Source organism: Tachypleus tridentatus, chromosome 6 (assembly GCF_004210375.1).
Source record: "Tachypleus tridentatus isolate NWPU-2018 chromosome 6, ASM421037v1, whole genome shotgun sequence".
NCBI lineage: Eukaryota > Metazoa > Arthropoda > Merostomata > Xiphosura > Limulidae > Tachypleus > Tachypleus tridentatus.
This window is the reverse complement of record NC_134830.1, coordinates 3,935,758-3,961,134: the sequence shown is the minus strand read 5'-3', so window position 1 is coordinate 3,961,134 and position 25,377 is coordinate 3,935,758. Positions and strand designations below refer to the sequence as shown.

At 34.3% G+C, this 25,377-nt stretch overlaps 1 protein-coding gene across 4 annotated transcripts; it reads left to right on the top strand.

The window, feature by feature from the left end:
• The first annotated feature begins 2,175 nt into the window (after nt 1-2,175).
• On the top strand, nt 2,176-24,912 carry LOC143251853 (uncharacterized). Of its 4 annotated transcripts, none has more exons than XM_076503129.1 (4): nt 2,176-2,484; nt 8,145-8,238; nt 16,005-16,196; nt 21,857-24,912. In XM_076503129.1, exons 1-4 carry the CDS (start codon nt 2,470-2,472, stop codon nt 22,216-22,218), a joined length of 663 nt encoding a protein of 220 aa, XP_076359244.1. In that variant the 5' UTR covers nt 2,176-2,469; the 3' UTR covers nt 22,219-24,912. The 4 variants fall into 4 exon arrangements, with proteins under 4 accessions (XP_076359244.1, XP_076359246.1, XP_076359245.1 ...); XM_076503131.1 differs by having other exon boundaries at nt 2,184-2,484; nt 16,005-16,178; XM_076503130.1 differs by having other exon boundaries at nt 2,195-2,562.
• The last annotated feature ends 465 nt before the right edge of the window (nt 24,913-25,377 follow it).

Here is a 25,377-nt window from a genome sequence, read left to right as displayed (position 1 = left end):
ATTTAGTGTTAAGTATAAATGTAAAAAAACTTTGTTTAAAATAACTAAAATGTTTTATCCACCATGCCTCTATCCCCTTTCAAGATTTATAAGAGGAGAGAATTTATAGAAGATATTATGCCAGTATTTAATTTAACTGCATAGATGCTCACATGGCCGTATAGTTAAGACACTCGACTCATACATAATCCGAGGGTCGCGAGTTTGGATCCCCGTCACATCAAACACGCTCGCCCTTTCAGCTGTGGAAGCGTTATAATGTGACAGTCAATCCAACTATTTGTTGATAAAAGACTATTCCAAGAGTTGGTGGTGGGTGGTGATAACTAGCTGTCTTCCCTCTAATCTTACACTGCTAAATTAGGGGCGGCTAGCGTAGATAGCCCTCGTGTAACTTTACGCGAATTTCAAAATAAACCAAACCATTTAGAAAGAAACTCACTAACTATAAAAAATAATTCGTGGCAGTTCAATGTTTTATTTACCGTGATTGTCTAGTCAGTTCTGAATTAAAGTTTGTAATGGTCAAAATATCTTTAATTTGGCAGTTTCAATGGTTTTAAAGTTCTCAATTGTTACTGGAATATCACAACAATGTAACACATACAGAAGAGTTGAATATTCAAAATTATAAAAACAAATTTCTACTTAGACCAAACAAAATAGCTCTCGTTTTATTAAGTGTTAGCTACATCAAACAAAGAAATGATTAACTGCTGTTTATATAAACCCTGTTTAAAATGACAATTGTAGTATCATCAGCATACTGAGAAATCTGTACAGGATGTGGAGGCTGTGGTATAACTGAAACATAGAAGATATAGAGGAAAGGTGAGAAATGGACCTTTTGGAACACCTTTGGGGAGAATAAATGGTCTTCAGAACACGAATTCAATAAAAAGGACAACCTAGCAATAAGGAATGAAGTAATGACTTAAACATCACAAAGTAAGGTAGACATACACCGCAGACAAAGTAAGGTAGACATACACCACAGCTTGAAGATAAACTCACAATTCCAGACCATATTAAAAGCATTTGAAACTTGAAACGGGTCATAAAAATGTACATTAAAATGATGAGCAATAACATGTGAGAGACAGAGAAACTAATCCTGTATAGAAAGAAGGTAACGAAATCTAGCCTGCGTATTTAACAACAGGTAAGAGATAGGTACAAATATTCAGTCACGGGCTTTACTTGTGAGAATAATTGAAAAGTAAGAACTTGAAGTACACAGGTTCAACTTCAGGAAAAAGTAGTATTATAAAAAAAAAACTTTCAAAACTGTGGGTAAAATCTAGTGTGGAGAATAATTGTATTAGTAATTCAATTCAGACCCATCATGTTCATTCTGTACAGCTAATTAGATATCAGTTACAGGTATTGGAATGGAAAGACCTGGTTGAAATAGAGATTCCTCAAACTACAAGTACGAGACAATTTACTTTCGATGTATTCGATTCGAACACTGAAAATGTTATTCACTTGAATGGTGTACCTGTCAAAAAAAAAACTAAATAATTTACTATACCAGATTTCTCCTTCCATTACAGAAGACATTACTGCTTGGAAAGATTATTTTAATAGATACTAATTGAAAAAAAAGAAAAACATAATATTCTTATCACCCATTTAAGAACTTTCTCTTTACTGACGTAGATTATTTTTTTATCACTGTACCTTCATGACAAACAATAAAGTTATTAATATGCAAAAGTCCGGCATGGCCAAGTATGTTAAAGCGTGAGACTCGTAATCTGAGGGTAGCGGGTTCGCATCCCCGTCGCACCCTTTCAGCCGTGGGTACGTTATAATGTTACGGTCAATCAATTCGTTGATAAAAGAGTAGTCAAATAGTTGGCGGTAGGTGGTGATGACTAGTTGTCTTCCCTCTAGTCTTACACTTTTAAATTAGAGATGGCTAGCGCAGATAGCCCTCGTGTAGCTTTGCGCGAAATTCAAAAACAAACAAACAAACAAGCAGAAGAAAACGGATTATTGTACAAGGCTTTTTCAACGGTTTAGGTAAAGATGAGAGTTTACAATATATATGTTTGATTACTTTAGTTAAATATTATGACTGTTTAAAAACTTGATTAGCTAAAATCATTCATTTAAATTTGTTGTCCTTTTATAAGGTAGAGATAAGAAAGAAAATAAGTTTTGACTATTCAATATTTGGAATGCATAATGACATGGATGACATTTTTCTTTTTATTCTAAACTTGTTCGTCCTTGTTCAGAACGATAAATTATTGTATGGCCTTTGATATAAACTATAACAACTAGCTTTACTGAAGCGTATTTGATTGTTTAATAGTGTTACTTAATTTTGGTGTTTATCTCTTTAGTAATGTATATGATTATCAGGCCGCCTATGGAGGATTGATTATTCTTAAATAAAAAGAAAAAAGTAACTGGTGAGTAAGGCAGATTGGGAAGGAGAGAGGGAGTGTCGAAGTTAATATGGATGAGAGTAAGGTTAGTTAACGTCTGACATCGAAAATACTACGTTTAACTTTCAAAATAATAAACAAAAATGAAATAATGTCAGTTATGGTAAGTTCACTTTCAGGTACAATACTAATTTTTGGCCAAACGATTTATCTGGGATATTCTGTACAACCACTAAACTAGTAAAAGTGTTGTCGTGAATTTAAATAGTTTTAAAGAAGTTAAATATCGTAAATTTAAGTGTGCTAATAGTAATATTAGTACATTTACTCCTGATTAGCTAAGGGCAAGTGTTACTCAGAAAAACAAGTTTCTTAATATGTATCTTAATATATTACAAGAAATACTGTTAGTATTACTTATACTAAACTTTGGTTGAGCCATGAACTATTATGTGTATCCATTCACATGACTTTACAAATCATATTTCATGAGCCAAGTATAATATAGTTATAAGTTAATTTATTTAATTATAGATGATTATTTGTTTTTCATAATTTGTTTTGGATTATTTACGATGACACTTCATTGTAATAAATTATCTTACAAAGTATACTTGAGATGAAAAATTGTTGTACTGGTTTTTGATGTTATATTTTGATTCAAATGGTAGCATCTTTGCTATCTAGTCAAGTCCAGAATTAGAAAGATCAACTGATTAAAAGCTCGTTTAAGATAAACCACAAACTAACAAGAGTATGAGACCCGGCATGACCAGGTAGCTAGAGTGCTTAACTTGTAATGTGAGGGTCACAGGTTCAAATCCTTGTTGCACCAAACATGCTTGCCTTTTCACCTGTGAGGGGTCTTAATGTGATGGTCAGTCCCACTATTTGTTGGTAAAAGAGTTGGCAGTGGGTGGTGATGACTAGCTGCCTTCCCTCTAGTCTTACACTGCTAAACTAGGGATGGCTAGTGCCGATAGCCCTCGTGTAACTTTGTGTGAAATTCAAAAACAAAACAAAAACAAACAAGGGTATGATTGTAAAAGAAATAGATGTTATTTAGGGAATAGTGTTAATTGCATAATTAGGTTGGTGTTTGATAAAAATAAAGAGGAGACTATGGAGGACTGGGGATTGCCTCTGGTGTCCAGAGTAAATGCATCATTCTGATTTTGTTCTATTCAGTTGGTCTTATAAATATTTTTACAGTCTAAATAGTCAATTAATAGTACATCAGAGTTGATTTACTATAAAGGCCTGCAAGTCATTTCAATGCTAAATCTTTCATCTTGTTGACTTACACTAAACCAAGTGTGGTATCACTTGTATCTTGTTGTTAACTTATACCAAACCAGGTGTGGTATCACTTGTATCTTCTTGTTAACTTGCACCAAACCTGGTGTGCTATCACTTGTATCTTCTTGTTAACTTGCACCAAACCAGGTGTGCTATCACTTGTAACTTGTTGTTAACTTACACCAAACCAGGTGTGGTATCACTTGTAACTTGTTGTTAACTTACACCAAACCAGGTGTGGTATCACTTGTATCTTCTTGTTAACTTGCACCAAACCAGGTGTGCTATCACTTGTATCTTCTTGTTAACTTGCACCAAACCAGGTGTGCTATCACTTGTATCTTCTTGTTAACTTGCACCAAACCAGGTGTGGTATCACTTGTATCTTTTAATAGTTGTTAAAGATTGTTTATGACCAAGAAAGAAGGGCACTTTGGGGACATAAGAATGCAGGGGCTTAAACCCATTCAGCCACTCTTGTCTCCATCAGTGAATATGAGGATAAGTATCATAACTTTAAGAACTTTCAGTTGGTAGACAGGATGAAATATTTACCAAAGTATTGCAAGCCTAGTGATTATAACTTGTGAGGAACAGCTGGTTGATGCTGTCAAAACTAACAAGTATGATTTGTTGTATTTTTATGGAAAGACAAATATTAGAATGGGGAGTTTGACACCTAAAGGATGCTAATAATAGTTTAAATATAGTTGAGCTTTTAAATTTATGTTCTGTTTTTACAAGAGAAAATATTTGTAATATTCCTGCTCCAGGGCACTCTATGGAAAATATTAGAATTGAGGTGAATTATGCAGATGTTAATACATGGGTGATCAGTGGAACACTTAAAGATTATAAGTAGGTAAAGCATCATAGCCAGCCAAGGTTTACCTCGGGATTTTGGACAAGGTCAAAAATCAGATATGTTTAAGAATGTCTTATTTTAGTGCGTTAGAAGAGTGGACAAGTGTTGTAGGATTGGAGTCTTGAATATGTCATTCTGGTTTTTAAAGATAAGAGTTGCCATGGAAATTTTAGGCCAGTTAGTTGGACTTTATTCTTTTATTGGAGCAGTTCTGGAGGATGTAATAAAGAAAACTATTATTTAATTCAGATGTGTAAGTGCACACAGGAGGCTAGAAATCACTTACAAACTCTGGATAAAAAAACTATTTTAATGTACCTGGTGATTTGAGTTTTGGTTTTTATGACATGATTTCTGATCAGAAGGAAGTGTTGGTTTTTGTATCAGTCGTGTATGAGATAATAATTATAATATCAAACAATTATATTCAAAATATAGAGGTTGTGATGAAACTTGTACCACTGAAAATGTGACATATGAAGCAGAATATACATAGTGCTCAAAGATGTTCCTGAAATCGGTTGCTACCAACAGGAATGATTTGAAGAATGTCACCGATATTGAGCACTTTACACAAAAACTATAGTTGAGCATGTTTCAACACTTGAACTGTTGATTGAAATACCTTGTGAAATTAGTTTTAGAAAGAAGTAATTATTATTTAGAATGAAAATATAAGGAGACACTGCCAACAAAGTCATAAACAGATGTAAAGATTATCTTCCCTAAATTCAAATTTATACAATAAACTGTATATTCATGTGTAAACATGTTTGTATTATATTTATTTGTTTATTTTGCAATAAAGAAAATATAAACTTCCTCAAATTGTTCTACAGAGTCTTAATCATTTTGTATTTTTGACCCATGAGAAGAAACATCAGGTACATTAAAATATTTTTTATTTGGAGTTTGTGATCATATTTATTTTAATAGTGATAGAAAAGCTTTACAGAGGCAATAGTGAAATATGACCCAGTAAACGAAAGCTAGTATGTATTCATTAAAGGAATGTCTTGTGTCATTTATCTGTTAACTTTTTTCTAGGTTGTTCTTGTAACTAAAATTGTGAAAAGGGTGTATTTGTGGTATACTTAACTATTCAAAAGACTTGAATAAGGAAGCAAGTTATACTAATGTAATAGTAGATAGACAAATAACAACTTATAAGTATAAGGAAATGATTCATTATGGTAGAACATACTAGATGTGTCAGTACACCTGAAGAAGATAGATCAATGTCTTGTTGAAATGTACAGGGTGTTCGAAAGTCGCTGTGCACTTATATATTTATTAACAGACATGCTTCAATATAGAATACAGGAGGTAAATATGAATGACAATTATAAATAATGCTGAAAGTGACCCCCGTTGACATCAATACAGGCTTGGATCCTTCTTATATTGTTTCTAAACACCGCTATCAATTGCTGGCTTGAAATAGTCTGAATAAAATATGATTACAAAACTGCACGGTGACTTTCCGAACACCTTGTAGTATGCTGTACAATTAGTAAAACGTTTCCTTCTGCTGACAGATCTTCAGTTATCCAAAGGCTTTTATAAGATGCCACACAAAAATAAGCTAAGAAAACCATATTGGGAAAAGGCTATAAGTGGGTTGATGGGTGGATGAGTGGAAGGTAACAAAATAGTTACTATTAGTGGAGTTGATTTGGTCTAGGTCCTTGTTATTAGTGATTAATGTTAGAGGTTGGTATTTTGATCATTGTTTTGTCTTGTTTACTTTAAGTGAAGAGCTGGTAAGTTTGTTTAATAACTTGTAACATGTGGGTCACAAGAGCTACCTTAAAAGGTGCTCATTTTTACAGCTTTGAAGGTTTATAACAGTAACCCTAAATCTGGTAGTGGGTGGTGTTTGGATTAGCTGTCTTCCCTCTAGTCCATTATTTCAAATAAAAATGTGGGAGGGTTAGTATCAATACCTGTTGAAAAGATTCTATGGAATAAAGAAAAATTAAACTGTTGGGTATTTTTAGCTGTATTGAATATGTTAAACTATGTACAGAGGAAGAGAACCATCACATCGTGGTGGATAAATCACTGGAACTGTAAGTGAACCGACAATTCCAAGTCCGTGTGGGTTCGACACTTCCCGTTCTTTCCCTTAGGGCTGTCTTGAGCATCAAACTTTTCATTATAAAGATTAATGCCATCAGTGGCTTGAGATTTATTGAATGGTAGCTACAGACTGCCTTCAGCTGTTTACTAAAGTGGACCACAGCAAATTGTTTTACCTTTTCTCACACTAAAACTGTTTGCATGCACTTCTGCTACCTACAGCTTAGTCTTGGAGAAGTTGTGCTTCCCATGGGCCCTGAGGTAAAGTTCTTGGAGCTTATTTTTGACCATGAGCTGACCTTTATTTCACACATCAAGTAGTTATGTGTCAGGTGTTTAAGGGCACTGAACATTCCCTGTGCCTCTCTTTCATCTCTTGGGTAGTGGATCGATGTTCTATACTAAAAATCTATTGTGCCTTCATTTGATCAAACCTAGATTATGGATCTCTGACCTATGGCCCTGCCAGGACCTTTGCCTTGAAAATGTTAGACCCTATTCACCATCAGTAGCCTTCTACACCTTTCCAGTCCAAGTTTATACACTGAGTCTTACGAACATCCTCTATACTTCTGCCATTTGCAGCTGTCATTACTGTATGCTTCCAAACATTTATCCTTACCACAGCATCCCATCTGGAGTTGTGTTTTCCTTCCTCAGTGGGACTTCGTATCCAGGCGCAGTTAGATGAGTTGGGTCTGTCATTCGATAACATTGCTGAATTCATTGGTCAGTCCATCTCACCATGGCTTATTACCATGTCCATGTGTGACCTTTCTTTGAGTCATCTGAAGACAGCAGATACTCCCAATTGGAAGTACTGTCTTCAAATTGCCAAACATCTTTTGAACCATCCTTCAGTTTCTATTTATATACGTTTCAAAATCAGGTGACTGTGGGATCTGCCATGGTTAGATTTGGTTCAGTGGCTGCACACAGAATCCCCTCTTCAGTTTCTGTATTCACTGTTGAACTGTATGCCATTTCTCTTGCCCTGGATCACATAGAAGCTATGCAGTACATGTGCAACACTCAAGTCACAATAACCCACATTTTACTGTTGTGCCATTGTTACAACAATGAGTGACAATACCCTTTTAGACATATTTTTACCATGGATTCACTCTTGACATTGGACAGTGTCATTGGTGATGGCAACACTGTCCACCTCAGTTGTGATTTAAACTTTTTAAGGTCATTGGCCTTTTTCACTCTTAAGTTTTTAATTAAAAAATTTGGTTTTGTTTTGTTTTAAAGTGATTTGTTATGTATTTTAGTAATTTTTACCTTTTTACCAGCTGTTTGGTGCACATAACTTAGTGACTTTGAGCGAATGAACATCAAACAACCAACCAAAAACTAGCGTAATCCACCTTAGAGAATAACCTCAGTATAACTTTCCTTTAGGTTTTTACTTTAATGGAATTATGAAGCTAATTCAATACATTTTGATGTATACATGGTGATATGGAGACTTGTATCTTTTTTTTTTTTTCCAGGAACTGAGACAGCTTCCATACAAAGTATGGAGCTGTAATAGAGAAACAAGGAAAGCAGTTGTAGCACATTCCCTCTCAGATCTTAGAACTAAAGGTTAGTACCTTTATGTTTGGTGTACTGTGATCTTTTAATATTAAGCAAGCTCTAATTAATCATGTGTTTTTTACTTAAAGAATCTATTACTCCACTAAATGTCATTTTTGTGCAAACTTTGAGAACTCTTAAGATTAAAAGGTTCTGTTTCATATATCTAGCTTGACAGATGTAAGTTTCATGCCTATAAACCGAACATTTGGTTCCACAAGGTTTGTTTTGTTTGTCAACCCTGAACCTCAAGAAAAGTACAAAATTTAAACCCAAATTTAATTTTCCAGGAAGTCATTAGTTCGAGTCTTAAACACTTATATAATATTGTCCTCCAAAATTGACTATTTCTAACTCATTTCATAAGACAGTGTTATCTTGTGTTCTGAATACCACACAGTAGAATCAAAGACCTTTATCCTTCATATTTACTTCATAATATCTCAAACTTCATAAGATCACCTCATCCTTTTATTTTCCTAATAAAAATTAAAAGATCATAACCTTCCCAGCAGCCATCCTGTGAACCCTTACTGGTAAACCAGTGTACTGTCTAAGGTAAAACCACAACTGGGTAATCCTAGCAAGTTGTGACTTCTTGATGATGAGAAACCCACTTGAAAGTAAAATGTATCTCAGAACGGCTTGTGTGGGTATTAATACTTTTATTCATAAGGTGGAAACGTTGTTCTCTGCTTATCAGTAAAAGTGTTAATACCCATTTCAGCTATTCTGAGATACATTTTTACAAGTTGTGACTTGTAATTTGAATGGAGATAACTGGCTTCTTTCAATAAGTGTAAATACCCATACAAGTCATTCTGAGATGCATTTTACAAGTTGTGACTTGCAACTTTAATGGAGATAACTGGCTTCTTTCAATAAGTGTAAATACCCATACCAGCTATTCTGAGATGCATTTTTACAAGTTGTGACTTGTAATTTGAATGGAGATAACTGGCTTCTTTCAATAAGTGTAAATACCCATACAAGTCATTCTGAGATGCATTTTTACAAGTTGTGACTTGCAACTTTAATGGAGATAACTGGCTTCTTTCAATAAGTGTAAATACCCATACCAGCTATTCTGAGATGCATTTTTACAAGTTGTGACTTGTAATTTGAATGGAGATAACTGGCTTCTTTCAATAAGTGTAAATACCCATACCAGCTATTCTGAGATGCATTTTTACAAGTTGTGACTTGTAATTTGAATGGAGATAACTGGCTTCTTTCAATATGTGTAAATACCCATACCAGCTATTCTGAGATGCATTTTACAAGTTGTGACTTGTAATTTGAATGGAGATAACTGGCTTCTTTCAATAAGTGTAAATACCCATACCAGCTATTCTGAGATGCATTTTTACAAGTTGTGACTTGTAATTTGAATGGAGATAACTGTCTTCTTTCAATAAGTGTAAATACCCATACCAGCTATTCTGAGATGCATTTTTACAAGTTGTGACTTGTAATTTGAATGGAGATAACTGGTTTCTTTCAATAAGTGTAAATACCCATACAAGTTATTCTGAGATGCATTTTTACAAGTTGTGACTTGTAATTTGAATGGAGATAACTGGTTTCTTTCAATAAGTGTAAATACCCATACCAGCTATTCTGAGATGCATTTTTACAAGTTGTGACTTGCAACTTTAATGGAGATAACTGGCTTCTTTCAATAAGTGTAAATACCCATACCAGCTATTCTGAGATGCATTTTTACAAGTTGTGACTTGTAATTTGAATGGAGATAACTGGCTTCTTTCAAGAAGTGTAAATACCCATACAAGCCATTCTGAGATACATTTTTACAGGTTGTGACTTGTAATTTGAATGGAGATAACTGGTTTCTTTCAATAAGTGTAAATACCCATACAAGTAATTCTGAGATGCATTTTTACAAGTTGTGACTTGTAATTTGAATGGAGATAACTGGCTTCTTTCAATATGTGTAAATACCCATACCAGCTATTCTGAGATGCATTTTTACAAGTTGTGACTTGTAACTTTAATGGAGATAACTGGCTTCTTTCACTTGCAATCAGTATATTAATAAATATATTGTAAAGTTATACTAACTGTAATATTAACAGTGGAGATTGGTGACCTGAAGTGTTTTGAAACTTTGTACTCACTGGAGCTACTTTATCAGGTTATTTCAAGTCTTTCCTCTAAAGTTTCACTACACTCTGAACAAGACAGTTGCTACCTGTTTCAACTTTGTTTTGTTCAACAGAGCATGGTGATAATGGCTTTGAGTGTCATATCCACTACTCTGCCAAGACATTTTTCTGTAGTTCGTTATTGAAAGGATTCACATCTACACCAAATCAAACTATGCTAACTCAAATGTATAACCTTTCACTTCAGTATAATTAAAGGAAAACTTCCAAATATTGAACATGTCCAACTTAACACTTAATATAAGTCATTCTGTGACATTTTATCATCTTTAAGTACCAGAATATTCAACAAAGGTTATCCCCATCTTATTATCATTAATGTAAGTACAAGGACTGACCTTTGAAGCATTCCACTGATAAGAAATGTCCAGTTTCACTGGTCTCCAGTAGCTACTATCTTTTCTTTTACTATTTGTCAAACATACACCCAGTGTATATAATTTATTTATGATTAAGTGGGTGATGAAACAAAGTACGTGTTTCCTGGTTTTCAGTTGAGAAAGTTGTCTCCTGCAGTTGCTTTTCACTTAGTTCTTCATTTACAGAAAATATTTTATAACTTATGAGGATGTGTGTGTACCATTGTGAATTGAGTTTTGTATGTTTGGTATATTTTCCAGATTATTTCCTATGTTCATTGTGTAGATTTTAGTACAATGTAATGAAGACATAAAACTATTTAAATAATTTATTGATTTGTTTTGTTTGTATTAATTCTGGTGCTCAAAGTTTTAGTTTGTATGGTGTGTGTTTGTGGACTTCTCTGAAGTAAGAACCCTCCATGCAGACATCCTGTGTCACAACAGCTTCTGTTCACTCATGTAAGGAGGTCATGATTGTCTCCAGTTTTATTATGATCCAGAGAATGTTGTGTTGACTGTAGTAAATATGGTGTAAAATAAAAGTAGCTTTATGTATACTAATTAAAACACAGTGAACAACAAAATTCACTCCTTCATCAGAATGATGTGTTTGTATACATTTGAAGTGTTGGTATTTGTGAATCTCCAAACCTGAGTCAACAGAAGAACTGTACTACACATATTACTGTAGGATGTGCAACTCAGTTTAACAATCTGCAATTGTATGAATTAAAGAAAAACTATACCTTGGGCAGTTTTTATCTTTTTTCTTTTGATGTATATCAGTTTAAAATTTGTTCACAAGCTGATTATCAGGCACGGACAAGGTTAGCACGATGTAGTTGTCTGCTGATGTACTTCAGTTTAAAATTTGTTCACAAGCTGATTATCAGGCACTGACAAGGTTAGCACAATGTACTTCAGTTTAAAATTTATTCACAAGCTGATTATCAGGCATGGACAAGGTTAGCACGATGTAGTTGTCTGCTGATGTACTTCAGTTTAAAATTTATTCACAAGCTGATTATCAGGCAATGACAAGGTTAGCACAATGTAGTTGTCTGCTGATGTACTTCAGTTTAAAATTTATTCACAAGCTGATTATCAGGCATGGACAAGGTTAGCACAATGTAGTTGTCTGCTGATGTACTTCAGTTTAAAATTTATTCACAAGCTGATTATCGGGCAAGGACAAGGTTAGCACGATGTAGTTGTGAAACACAGCAGACAAACATTTTGTAACACTAGATCATAGAACATAATTAGTTTGTTGAATGAGCGACTATTGCTACTGGGTCTTAAATATGCACTTTCAGATGGAAACCAATCTTATAGCTGAGGTTTTAGTAGGATGGTTGGTCTGTTAACAGTTTTTGATGGCAAGAAAATAAATATTGTAAGTCTGTAAATGCACTGAGTTGGTAGACAGGTTCTGTTTAGCTCAAAAGCATTGGAAAGTTCCCATATTTATGATTTAAATTTGTAATATAATATAATATAATGTAATAAATACATTGCATAATTTGCATTTTGAAGAAGCAAACTATTATTTGTGTGTTAGTCATATACCTTCTGTTCTTTCATATAATGGACACCCTCTGAAAGATGGACAGGTTTTTCAAATTACTTGTCTTGGGGATTCTAGGATTTATGGTTCTAGATTGCTAACCAGCAATGTGGCTCCTTCCATCTAGTTTAAAGTCAGACAATTCTGTCCTATTATAAGCAGTTTTTATTGTAATTGAGTATTGAAGCTCAAAAAGATGTATTTTCAATTTTTAAAAAATAATAATGTGTCTCAGTGAGCCACATGACCAGAATAATAGTGTGTCTGAGTGAGTCACATGACCAGAATAATAATGTGTCTGAGTGAGTCACATGACCAGAATAATAATGTGTCTGAGTGAGCCACATGACCAGAATAATAATGTGTCTGAGTGAGCCACATGACCAGAATAATAATGTCTGAGTGAGCCACATGACCAGAATAATAATGTCTGAGTGAGCCACATGACCAGAATAATAATGTCTGAGTGAGCCACATGACCAGAATAATAATGTCTGAGTGAGCCACATGACCAGAATAATAATGTGTCTGAGTGAGCCACATGACCAGAATAATAATGTGTCTGAGTGAGCCACATGACCAGAATAATAATGTGTCTGAGTGAGCCACATGACCAGAATAATAATGTCTGAGTGAGCCACATGACCAGAATAATAATGTGTCTGAGTGAGCCACATGACCAGAATAATAATGTCTGAATGAGCCACATGACCAGAATAATAATGTGTCTGAGTGAGCCACATGACCAGAATAATAATGTGTCTGAGTGAGCCACATGACCAGAATAATAATGTGTCTGAGTGAGCCACATGACCAGAATAATAATGTGTCTGAGTGAGCCACATGACCAGAATAATAATGTGTCTGAGTGAGCCACATGACCAGAATAATAATGTGTCTGAGTGAGCCACATGACCAGAATAATAATGTGTCTGAGTGAGCCACATGACCAGAATAATAATGTGTCTGGAGTGAGCCACATGACCAGAATAATAATGTGTCTGAGTGAGCCACATGACCAGAATAATAATGTGTCTGAGTGAGCCACATGACCAGAATAATAATGTGTCTGAGTGAGCCACATGACCAGAATAATAATGTGTCTGAGTGAGCCACATGACCAGAATAATAATGTGTCTGAGTGAGCCACATGACCAGAATAATAATGTGTCTGAGTGAGCCACATGACCAGAATAATAATGTCTGAGTGAGCCACATGACCAGTATAATAATGTGTCTGAGTGAGCCACATGACCAGAATAATAATGTCTGAGTGAGCCACATGACCAGTATAATAATGTGTCTGAGTGAGCCACATGACCAGAATAATAATGTCTGAGTGAGCCACATGACCAGTATAATAATGTCTGAGTGAGCCACATGACCAGAATAATAATGTGTCTGAGTGAGCCACATGACCAGAATAATAATGTGTCTGAGTGAGCCACATGACCAGAATAATAATGTGTCTGAGTGAGCCACATGACCAGAATAATAATGTGTCTGAGTGAGCCACATGACCAGAGTAATAATGTGTCTGAGTGAGCCACATGACCAGAGTAATAATGTGTCTGAGTGAGCCACATGACCAGAGTAATAATGTGTCTGAGTGAGCCACATGACCAGAGTAATAATGTGTCTGAGTGAGCCACATGACCAGAATAATAATGTGTCTGAGTGAGCCACATGACCAGAATAATAATGTGTCTGAGTGAGCCACATGACCAGAGTAATAATGTGTCTGAGTGAGCCACATGACCAGAGTAATAATGTGTCTGAGTGAGCCACATGACCAGAGTAATAATGTGTCTGAGTGAGCCACATGACCAGAGTAATAATGTGTCTGAGTGAGCCACATGACCAGAATAATAATGTGTCTGAGTGAGCCACATGACCAGAATAATAATGTCTGAATGAGCCACATGACCAGAATAATAATGTGTCTGAGTGAGCCACATGACCAGAATAATAATGTCTGAATGAGCCACATGACCAGAATAATAATGTGCCTGAGTGAGCCACATGACCAGAATAATAATGTGTCTGAGTGAGCCACATGACCAGAATAATAATGTGTCTGAGTGAGCCACATGACCAGAATAATAATGTGTCTGAGTGAGCCACATGACCAGAATAATAATGTGTCTGAGTGAGCCACATGACCAGAATAATAATGTGTCTGAGTGAGCCACATGACCAGAATAATAATGTGTCTGAGTGAGCCACATGACCAGAATAATAATGTGTCTGAGTGAGCCACATGACCAGAATAATAATGTGTCTGAGTGAGCCACATGACCAGAATAATAATGTGTCTGAGTGAGCCACATGACCAGAATAATAATGTGTCTGAGTGAGCCACATGACCAGAATAATAATGTGTCTGAGTGAGCCACATGACCAGAATAATAATGTGTCTGAGTGAGCCACATGACCAGAATAATAATGTGTCTGAGTGAGCCACATGACCAGAATAATAATGTGCCTGAGTGAGCCACATGACCAGAATAATAATGTGTCTGAGTGAGCCACATGACCAGAATAATAATGTGTCTGAGTGAGCCACATGACCAGAATAATAATGTGTCTGAGTGAGCCACATGACCAGAATAATAATGTGTCTGAGTGAGCCACATGACCAGAATAATAATGTGTCTGAGTGAGCCACATGACCAGAATAATAATGTGTCTGAGTGAGCCACATGACCAGAGTAATAATGTGTCTGAGTGAGCCACATGACCAGAATAATAATGTGTCTGAGTGAGCCACATGACCAGAGTAATAATGTGCCTGAGTGAGCCACATGACCAGAATAATAATGTGCCTGAGTGAGCCACATGACCAGAATAATAATGTGCCTGAGTGAGCCACATGACCAGAATAATAATGTGCCTGAGTGAGCCACATGACCAGAATAATAATGTGCCTGAGTGAGCCACATGACCAGAATAATAATGTGTCTGAGTGAGCCACATGACCAGAATAATAATGTGTCTGGAGTGAGCCACATGACCAGAATAATAATGTCTGAGTGAGCCACATGACCAGAATAATAATGTCTGAGTGAGCCACATGACCAGAATAATAATGTCTGAGTGAGCCACATGACCAGAATAATAATGTGTCTGAGTGAGCCACATGACCAGAATAATAATGTGTCTGAGTGAGCCACATGACCAGAGTAATAATGTGTCTGAGTGAGCCACATGACCAGAGTAATAATGTGTCTGAGTGAGCCACATGACCAGAGTAATAATGTGTCTGAGTGAGCCACATGACCAGAGTAATAATGTGTCTGAGTGAGCCACATGACCAGAGTAATAATGTGTCTGAGTGAGCCACATGACCAGAGTAATAATGTGTCTGAGTGAGCCACATGACCAGAGTAATAATGTGTCTGAGTGAGCCACATGACCAGAATAATAATGTGTCTGAGTGAGCCACATGACCAGAATAATAATGTGTCTGAGTGAGCCACATGACCAGAGTAATAATGTGTCTGAGTGAGCCACATGACCAGAGTAATAATGTGTCTGAGTGAGCCACATGACCAGAGTAATAATGTGTCTGAGTGAGCCACATGATCAGAATAATAATGTCTGAGTGAGCCACATGATCAGAATAATAATGTCTGAGTGAGTCCCATGATCATTTTGTAGGTGGAGAAAAGTTGGGTTACAGCACCCCCTCCAAGCTTAGAGTGGTGCTGGAGAATGATGGAACAGAGGTTGAAGATGAAAATTATTTCAAAACTGTAGACAAGGACACAGTGTTCATCCTCCTCCGTCCTGGTGAGCGATGGTTCCCTCCAAGCATGGAAACATTGCGAGCAGGTAACGTTTGTATGAGAAGTAAGAGGTACTATTTTTTTTAGAAATAACCTTAAGTTGAAACATAACTGTAAGTTCAAAAACCAATTGTTAGATTTTATGTCTGTAGTTGGTACTGCTTGCTTCAGGTATAAGTTCATAATGGTGACAACATCTTGAACTTTTTTACAGAATGCGTTTTACAATCACTTTATAGTGTATATGGTTGGGTATCTTTGTTCAGTAAAACGTATTATATAAGATCTTAAAACATTCGTTGTTCTTTTTGGTGTATCTTATTACCTAATTAATATATATTTCATAAATCTCTTCTGATTCATCACAATACACTTGTAAAAAGTAAGTGATAGTTTGGCAGACTTAAGGTCATTAATGTTCATGAAGCATCTGTAACTCTAAGTAGATAAACAATACATTTATTTCTTTTTCATCATAAGCCTTCCTGTGGTTTGGGTGCTTGATTCACAATATGTAGATCACAGGACCAAGACCTATTGCCAAACATGCTCACCCTTTCAGCTGTGGGAGCATTTTAATCTGATGGTCAGTACCACTGTTCATTAGCAAAAGGCAGCTCAAGAGTTTTCAGTTGTTATTAGCTTGCTTGTCTTCCCTCTAATTTATCACTTCAGTTCGACAGGGTTAATGTAAGTAACAAATCATTCACCGTAAGCTCCAGCACATTGTAGCGATTAAATACATAATGGTTAATGATTTTTGTCAAATATCATATTCCTCATTTGTAAACATTAAATTCTCAATTTAGATAATTATTTTAATAATTTTAACTAATTCACGTTGTGTAATGTCTTACAATTACACTATAATAATGAATAACACGAGAATCAATGATCATGTGTGTTACATAAAAGTTCCCTTTTTGAAATACAAATTGCAAACTTGTGATGTAAAACATTAATTAATTAATTAATTCTTTAAAAGGTGTAAAAATCTTAATATTGTTTTTATGAATGAATTTCCTCAACAGACAACTGAACAACTGACCATCTAATCAGTCATATGACATGTACTTTTGAGTTATTCAATTAAAATAAAGTCCAGTTCAGTGAAAAGATAATCCATTAATATATTCTTTGATAACATTCTATATAGGCCAAGTTCCCTGATAAGCCTGACTTTACATATAATTTTTTAACATGTATTCCAACACCAGTGTAGGCTTAATTTACTAATAAGGTACACACATTTTGCAAAATTTCCTCAATGGCTAGCTTCCTCATCAATCATGGATGGACAGGCTAACTAGACCACATTCAGATACTAACTAAAACTGACTCAACTAATTAATTAGCTGTGACACAGTCTCGCACTTACATATTGTATTCTATCAAGGTCGTAACTGTCGTGAAACGTTTAAACTTCACAACCATTAAACAATATAACATAATTATTTCTACTTAACAAAATGTTAAGATATAAAAAATATAACTTACAACATTATGATTAACTAACTTACAACAGAATGATTAACTAACTTATCGCAGCATGATTAACTAACTTATCGCAGTATGGTTAACTAACTTATCGCAGTATGGTTAACCAACTTATCGCAGTATGGTTAACCAACTTATCGCAGAATGGTTAACCAACTTATCGCAGAATGGTTAACCAACTTATCGCAGTATGGTTAACCAATTTATCGCAGTATGATTAACCAACTTATCACAAATACTTATTTTAATTAAGTCCAGAATTATTTTTTTGTACTCTTTGAGTCCTGAATTTGATCTTTGTTTCTCATATTTTAATGGGGGTTCACCACTTGATGTTTTTTTCACGAATGAGGCTCTGTGGTTGGACAACACATTACTATAATGGGGTTCACCACTTGATGTTTTTTCACGAATGAGTCTCTATGGTTGGACAACACATTACTAATTTTGTGCCATTTGTTTTTTCTCCTTCCTCTAAATTCAACCAGTCAGTGCATGTGTTTAGACACATACGAGACCAAAGGCAGTTAGTTCAGGCAATACTATCAAGTGCTTCTTGATATCACGTGATCATTATCATGCACTCATTGCTGTGAAAGTAAATAAATAAAGCTCCTATTTTCTGGAACAAACTGTAGAGGAGTTAAGTACACCAAAACCTTTTGTTTATTGTTGTACAGTGTTATTGTGATAAGTATATTGCACCTATTTTGAAACAGTCTGCTTGGCTTATCGATATCCCAGTCATTGGTTATTTTTATTTCGTTCATTGCAAGAATTGACCTAAGTTATAGTTATTTACTATTTTAATAATTGCACATATTGAAGTTTGATACATGGTATGTAATAAATTTTAATAATGAACCCTTTGTTTTTAAATGTCAAACTGTGTTTCTTGTACCATAACTTTGTTTTACATCAACTGTGTCTGGCTTCTAAGTTTTGGGATGGCTCTTAGATCTGAAAATTTGTTAAAGCCTGACCTAAACAAATCTTTAAAATTATCTCTACTAAAAATAACAATCAAAAGTGTGTGAAAACTAGATTTATAAAGTAAACAATGTTTTCTCTGTGTTAAAGTCAACTTTGCACAAGAAGGATAAGTGTCAAGTTTAATGGTTAATACATGGGATGTGTTTTAACATATCAGAAATAAAATTTATAATATTGTCCACTGCAATTCTAAAATAATTATTAATATTAAATTTATTTTATAAGTTTTAATACTTTTCTCCATTCCTGTATTTGTTACCTTGATTATTTTAATAACACAAGTCTTTCTATAATACACTAAACTTGTTTTCACTGTGAATGTAGGTTAACTTTGTTTGATATTCAGGCTCTGAAAGTTTCTGTAATACCATTGTTTTTTTCCTTGATTTTATTAAACTATTTATGTCATAACATAAGTGTAAATAGCTAACTTTAAAATCTATTCCTGAATACTATGTAATATTGTCAGTTTTTATTCCAAACTGTTAAATGTAACGTAATGGCTCGGATGCCAGATGCAGATAAAATTGTCTAAGATTTTCACCACAATGTCACTGTAGGTACATTATACGTATGAAAATCCACTTCCTTGATTCAAAGGGGACAGAGTCCTTTGGCAAGTAGTGCTGTTGACCAACTGCCTTCTAACTGGCCATTAATTGAAAATTCAGGACAGCTATACCTGAATTATAGGTTTAACCTGGTTGTTAGTTCACATGTACATAATGTGTCATTGTGGTTAAATACAAACACCATTACTGTTCTTAGCCTCAGAGTTTTATCATTTTGTAATATTTTACAGAAGTTTATTCTGTTCATTTCCCAAATAAAATAATACTATTAGAATATTCAAAATTAACAAATGTATTATTGTTTTAGTATAACTTTTAAAGGGAAAGTTTGAAGGGCAAATGTCGTATAAACATCTATTGATTTGTAACCATATTATCAACGTAAACTAATTGGTAAAAGTTGTCTCGGATAATGTAAGTTTTGTCCACATGTAAATGTAGTGTAACTGTGTTAAAAACAGCCACTGTATCAGTAAAACAAATTACGTAAATGTTTATATAACTTTAGCATGCAATCTGTTAATAAAAGTGAACTAAAGCAAAATATACTTTAGTTATATATCTTGAGCTACATCTTGGTAATTTCAAGAGATTAAAGAGGAACTGTGATACAAGTTTTTTAATGATGTTTTGTTATCTATTGGTCACAGTGGAAGAATAATCCATATGTATACGAGTTAATAATTACTGTTACTGTCCATATGCATACAAGTTAATAATTACTGTTACTGTCCATATGCATACAAGTTAATAATTACTGTTACTGTCCATGTTTATACGAGTTACTAATTACTGTTACTGTCCATGTGTATACGAGTTACTAATTACTGTTACTGTCCATGTGTATACGAGTTAATAATTACTGTTACTGTCCATGTGTATACGAGTTAATAATTACTGTTACTGTCCATGTGTATACAAGTTACTAATTACTGTTACTGTCCATATGTATACGAGTTACTAATTACTGTTACTGTCCATATGTATACGAGTTACTAATTACTGTTACTGTCCATATGTATACGAGTTACTAATTACTGTTACTGTCCATATGTATACTGAGTTACTAATTACTGTTACTGTCCATATGTATCACGAGTTACTAATTACTGTTACTGTCCATGTGTATCTGAAGTTACTAATTACTGTTACTGTCCATATGTATACGAGTTACTAATTACTGTTACTGTCCATATGTATACGAGTTACTAATTACTGTTACTGTCCATATGTATACGAGTTACTAATTACTGTTACTGTCCATATGTATACGAGTTACTAATTACTGTTACTATCCATATGTATACGAGTTACTAATTACTGTTACTGTCCATGTGTATACGAGTTACTAATTACTGTTACTGTCCATGTGTATACGAGTTACTAATTACTGTTACTGTCCATGTGTATAACGAAGTTACTAATTACTGTTACTGTCCATGTGTATACGAGTTACTAATTACTGTTACTGTCCATGTGTATACGAGTTACTAATTACTGTTACTGTCCATGTGTATACGAGTTACTAATTACTGTTACTGTCCATGTGTATACGAGTTACTAATTACTGTTACTGTCCATGTGTATACGAGGTTACTAATTACTGTTACTGTCCATGTGTATACGAGGTTACTAATTACTGTTACTGTCCATGTGTATACGAGTTACTAATTACTGTTACTGTCCATGTGTATCACAGTTACTAATTACTGTTACTGTCCATGTGTATCATGAAGTTACTAATTACTGTTACTGTCCATGTGTATACGAGTTACTAATTACTGTTACTGTCCATGTGTATCACGAGTTACTAATTACTGTTACTGTCCATATGTATCTGAAGTTACTAATTACTGTTACTGTCCATGTGTATACGAGTTACTAATTACTGTTACTGTCCATGTGTATCTGAGTTACTAATTACTGTTACTGTCCATGTGTATACGAGTTACTAATTACTGTTACTGTCCATGTGTATACGAGTTACTAATTACTGTTACTGTCCATGTGTATACGAGTTACTAATTACTGTTACTGTCCATGTGTATACGAGTTACTAATTACTGTTACTGTCCATGTGTATACGAGTTACTAATTACTGTTACTGTCCATGTGTATACGAAGTTACTAATTACTGTTACTGTCCATGTGTATCTGAGTTACTAATTACTGTTACTGTCCATGTGTATACAGTTACTAATTACTGTTACTGTCCATGTGTATCTGAGGTTACTAATTACTGTTACTGTCCATGTGTATACGAGTTACTAATTACTGTTACTGTCCATGTGTATACGAGTTACTAATTACTGTTGCTGTCCATGTGTATAGGAGTTACTAATTAGTTACTGTCCATGTGTATAGGAGTTACTAATTACTGTTACTGTCCATGTGTATACGAGTTAATAATTACTGTTACTGTCCATATGTATACAAGTTAATATGGTGAACCTTAAAGTTTTATTATGTTCAATGACAGATGTCCAATTAAAAATATTGCCATTGTATCTTCACTCTATAAACTACATACATTCACAATAAGAAACATGTTCTGTAATAGTCTTTCTGGAACTATGATAACTAAGTTTCTTTACACTGCCAAACAGGTGATAGATTAAAAAGTTAACTGTTTTATTACAGTCATGTTTTCTGACTTCTTTAGCCATCACAGCCATCCCTCAAATTGTGTGTGAAGCCATCAATAGCCTTGAGTTGGTGGATAAACAACCATCATGGAAAATCATGGATAATAAAGGTCACATTACAGTCGTGTTACGCTGGGATCAACAAGACATTCCTAAACCGCCAGTCCAGCAGCCGTCCAGCAGGCGGATCCCGTGGAGGGTTGAATTGATGACACAAGAACTAGATCAGACTACTGCTAGCACTAAAGATCTCTCACCTCGAAGAGAGGGTCATGCAAAACTGTTTGTGAAAGGATTGGAACCCAGGCCTCCTCGTCACATGCTGCCAAAACAAGATGCAGAAGATGGAGTACATTCACTTGTTGAGGATTGGCTTTGAAGATGATTGTTGTATAACTTAGGATTAGTCCTCTGAAGACTGTGTGAATATAAGAAGTGAAAGGTTGTGGTCATTTTGTGGCAAGGCTGAGTTGGAAAAGACAAATACTGCTAACGAGGAAGAGTGACTGTTTGAAAGTTTAATGAACCAGCTGTCTTGCAAACAGGAGCAGCTTTTGGCTGAGTATGATGTAAGGCTCAGCTCTAACCAGAACATGTGAAGAGGAATCAGAAGTGGACAAATGGGCAATCAAATCAACAATCTACAGAGAGTTACTTTGGATGACACAGAATAACCTACAGAGAGTTACTTTGGACACAGAATAATCTACAGAGAGTTACTTTGGACACAGAATAATCTACAGTGGGTAATAACAGAACACCTGGCACAGTTTTACTTAATGTTTTTCCTTGAAACTGTGATTTTCTGGACAATAATTTGTAGCTCTGAAGTTCCCTGTAGTTTGATGGTGCTCTGTAAATATCCACCTTGTTCACTTGATAAAATAGGTACAAAAGCTGTAACTATGGTGCATGAAGGCCATAAGTCAGGTAGAGAAAGTGTATTTGTTCGATTTTGAATTATTTTTACTTTTCTTGTAAATAATTGGACTAACATTCAGTATTACATTTTAAACTAAATACTGAACATGTTGGTTTAATTAGATAAATAGGTATTTCAAATATTAAGTGTGTTGAAAAAGAAATAATTCATACAAGTTATTTTGTGTGTTAACCCTTTCGCTTAATAGGCTTAGTATAATATACACAAGTTTGTCTATACATTTCACAATAGGCTTAGTATAATATACACAAGTTTGTCTATACATTTGCTTGCATTAAGTATTTGAACTATAACTTTTGATACAGCATGTGTATCTTCACAAAACTTAGTAAAGATTACATGTGTTTTGTAACAAAATCAGAATTTCATTCAATTTTTGTTACTGAAACTTTGTGAAAATATTGATTCTTATTGTGTTACTAGTCTGAGTGCAAAGTGATTTCATGCTATGATTAAAAAACTATTCTTCATCCCAAACATCTAAAATATCATTTGTGTAATCTATAAAACCTAAATACACTTCAAATGTATTGCTTTCAGTAAAACTTTATATTTTATTATCTCCACTCTAAATATGTAGGGTCTGTCACTTGACCAACCTAGGAACCATTATGAAAAAAGTTAGGAAATCTAAGTTATGCTTTTTTTTATGTTACAATGACAACATATTATAACATGAAAATACAACTGTTTAGGCTAATCAGCTTAAGTCTCATAATACTATATGTTTACATGTGTGTGTGTGTGTGTGTGAATATATAATTATTATTATTATTTTTTATTGTTTTGACCTTTCAGTCATGCCCAGCTAACATTACATAATGTGTATTGTCATGGTACACGTACACTCATGTTGCATATCCATTAATATAAAACTGACCTTTTGTCTTCCCTGTCTTGGCTGTGTTTTAGTGGGCTAGTGTTTTGTAATATATAGTCATTTCAATTATTATACATCATGTATGTTTATAAACTATTATTATTTAGAAATAATTATTAAACTTATTTTTCCTAAAATACAGAACAAATAAATCTAGAAGTAAAGCAAACAATTATCTCTTCTCATTACAACCTTTGAACTTTGTTGCTGCTGGACATGGATTGCTAAGCCTTTTAAAATTCTGCATGTGAAGGATATCAAAGAAATTATTTTTCTAGGTTTTATATATACAGTTGAACAACCAAAAATAACTATACTGATACCATAGAATTATACTATAATTTATTAAGCTTAGTAACTAGGATGTATTTAGATTCAATAGTATATAAAACTTCAAGCAGACTAAAGACACAACCTACCTTCATGAAATCTTGATTCAAAAGAATGTGGTAGTCTTTTCACAAATTAAAATGGCTGAAAAATCCACTAGAGGATATTCTAAGCTATCAATTGGTTATTCACATGTCATATATCGAAGTAAGTGTATATAAGGGACCATTTCCAAAAATGTGTATAATTCAGTTCATATCTTGGCAAAATAAAAAGATATGAGGTTCTGATTTAATATTCTAAACTGTTAATGTTAGTGGTTTGAGTTCTTAATTCATACAAAACTACAGACATGGTATTTGGACATCACAAACATCTAATTTTAAACAATGCTGCATTCAACATACCACATGATTCACTAAAATCTATATTTAAATGTGTTATTTTGTATTTACTTTTAAAGTAATAAATTAACTTGTATATAACATTAAAGTTTGAATTATAATCTACAATTCGATTCCAAACTTATTGACATAAATTCCTAAAATAATAGTTCAATAAAATTTTGAATGGATGTCAAGAAATGTGATGACATGACCTTTGACCCATGGCCTATTGCAAAAGAGTTAATTGGTGTACTTGTATATATTCATAGCAAGAGAAGTAACAGGATATTTCAGATACTATTAGGCCTTGCCAATTTGTCTTGTAAGCTGTAGTTTGTCTATTAGCCAGTGTGTTTGGTAATACAAGGTTGTACTATAGGCCAGTATCATTGTACTACCTGCATACATTTTTATCACTGCCAAGATATGACCAGTAATTAAATGCAAGTTTTTTTTTCCATTTAGGAATATGGATATATGTACATCTTCTAGTGATCATATAATTATTTTTAAGATTTGATAGGAAAAAGAAAATAAGACAGAGAAAGCTTTAAAATAACTCACTTGTGTGAGAATGTTTGTTTGTGAAGAAGTTACTGGATGTAGCTTGGACATTGCGACATTGGTGAGAGTTTGCTCGTTTGAGCTGTGTACATGTTTTGAATGTTTGTCTACTATTTTAGTGAATAGTTGAACAGGTAACAAGCATTTTTTCTGTACTCGCTTGTTACTTGTAGGAACTGGATGTGTAAACCTTTGCATCCAGTATTAACATCATCCTGTTATATCATAAACAATTATTAATTCATATTTTGTACATAATATAATTGTACGCATGTACAGATTCTCGGTGTTGTGGAGTATATAAATGCACAGTAACTGGTCTTGGTACATGCCAACATATTTTGGTGCCAAGATCTTACAATTGTGGTGCTGGGGTAGGCTAAGCTTGACCTTGGGGGTCAGCATAGATTAGTTCCCTGAGAAAAGTCCTTCATT

Excerpts from the sequence above, each read along its gene's own strand:
- LOC143251853 (XM_076503129.1), top strand. Across the intron at positions 8,239-16,004 it reads CTCAGATCTTAGAACTAAAG|GTGGAGAAAAGTTGGGTTAC; the intron begins GTTAGTACCTTT and ends ATCATTTTGTAG. Across the intron at positions 16,197-21,856 it reads AGGTAACGTTTGTATGAGAA|CCATCACAGCCATCCCTCAA; the intron begins GTAAGAGGTACT and ends TGACTTCTTTAG.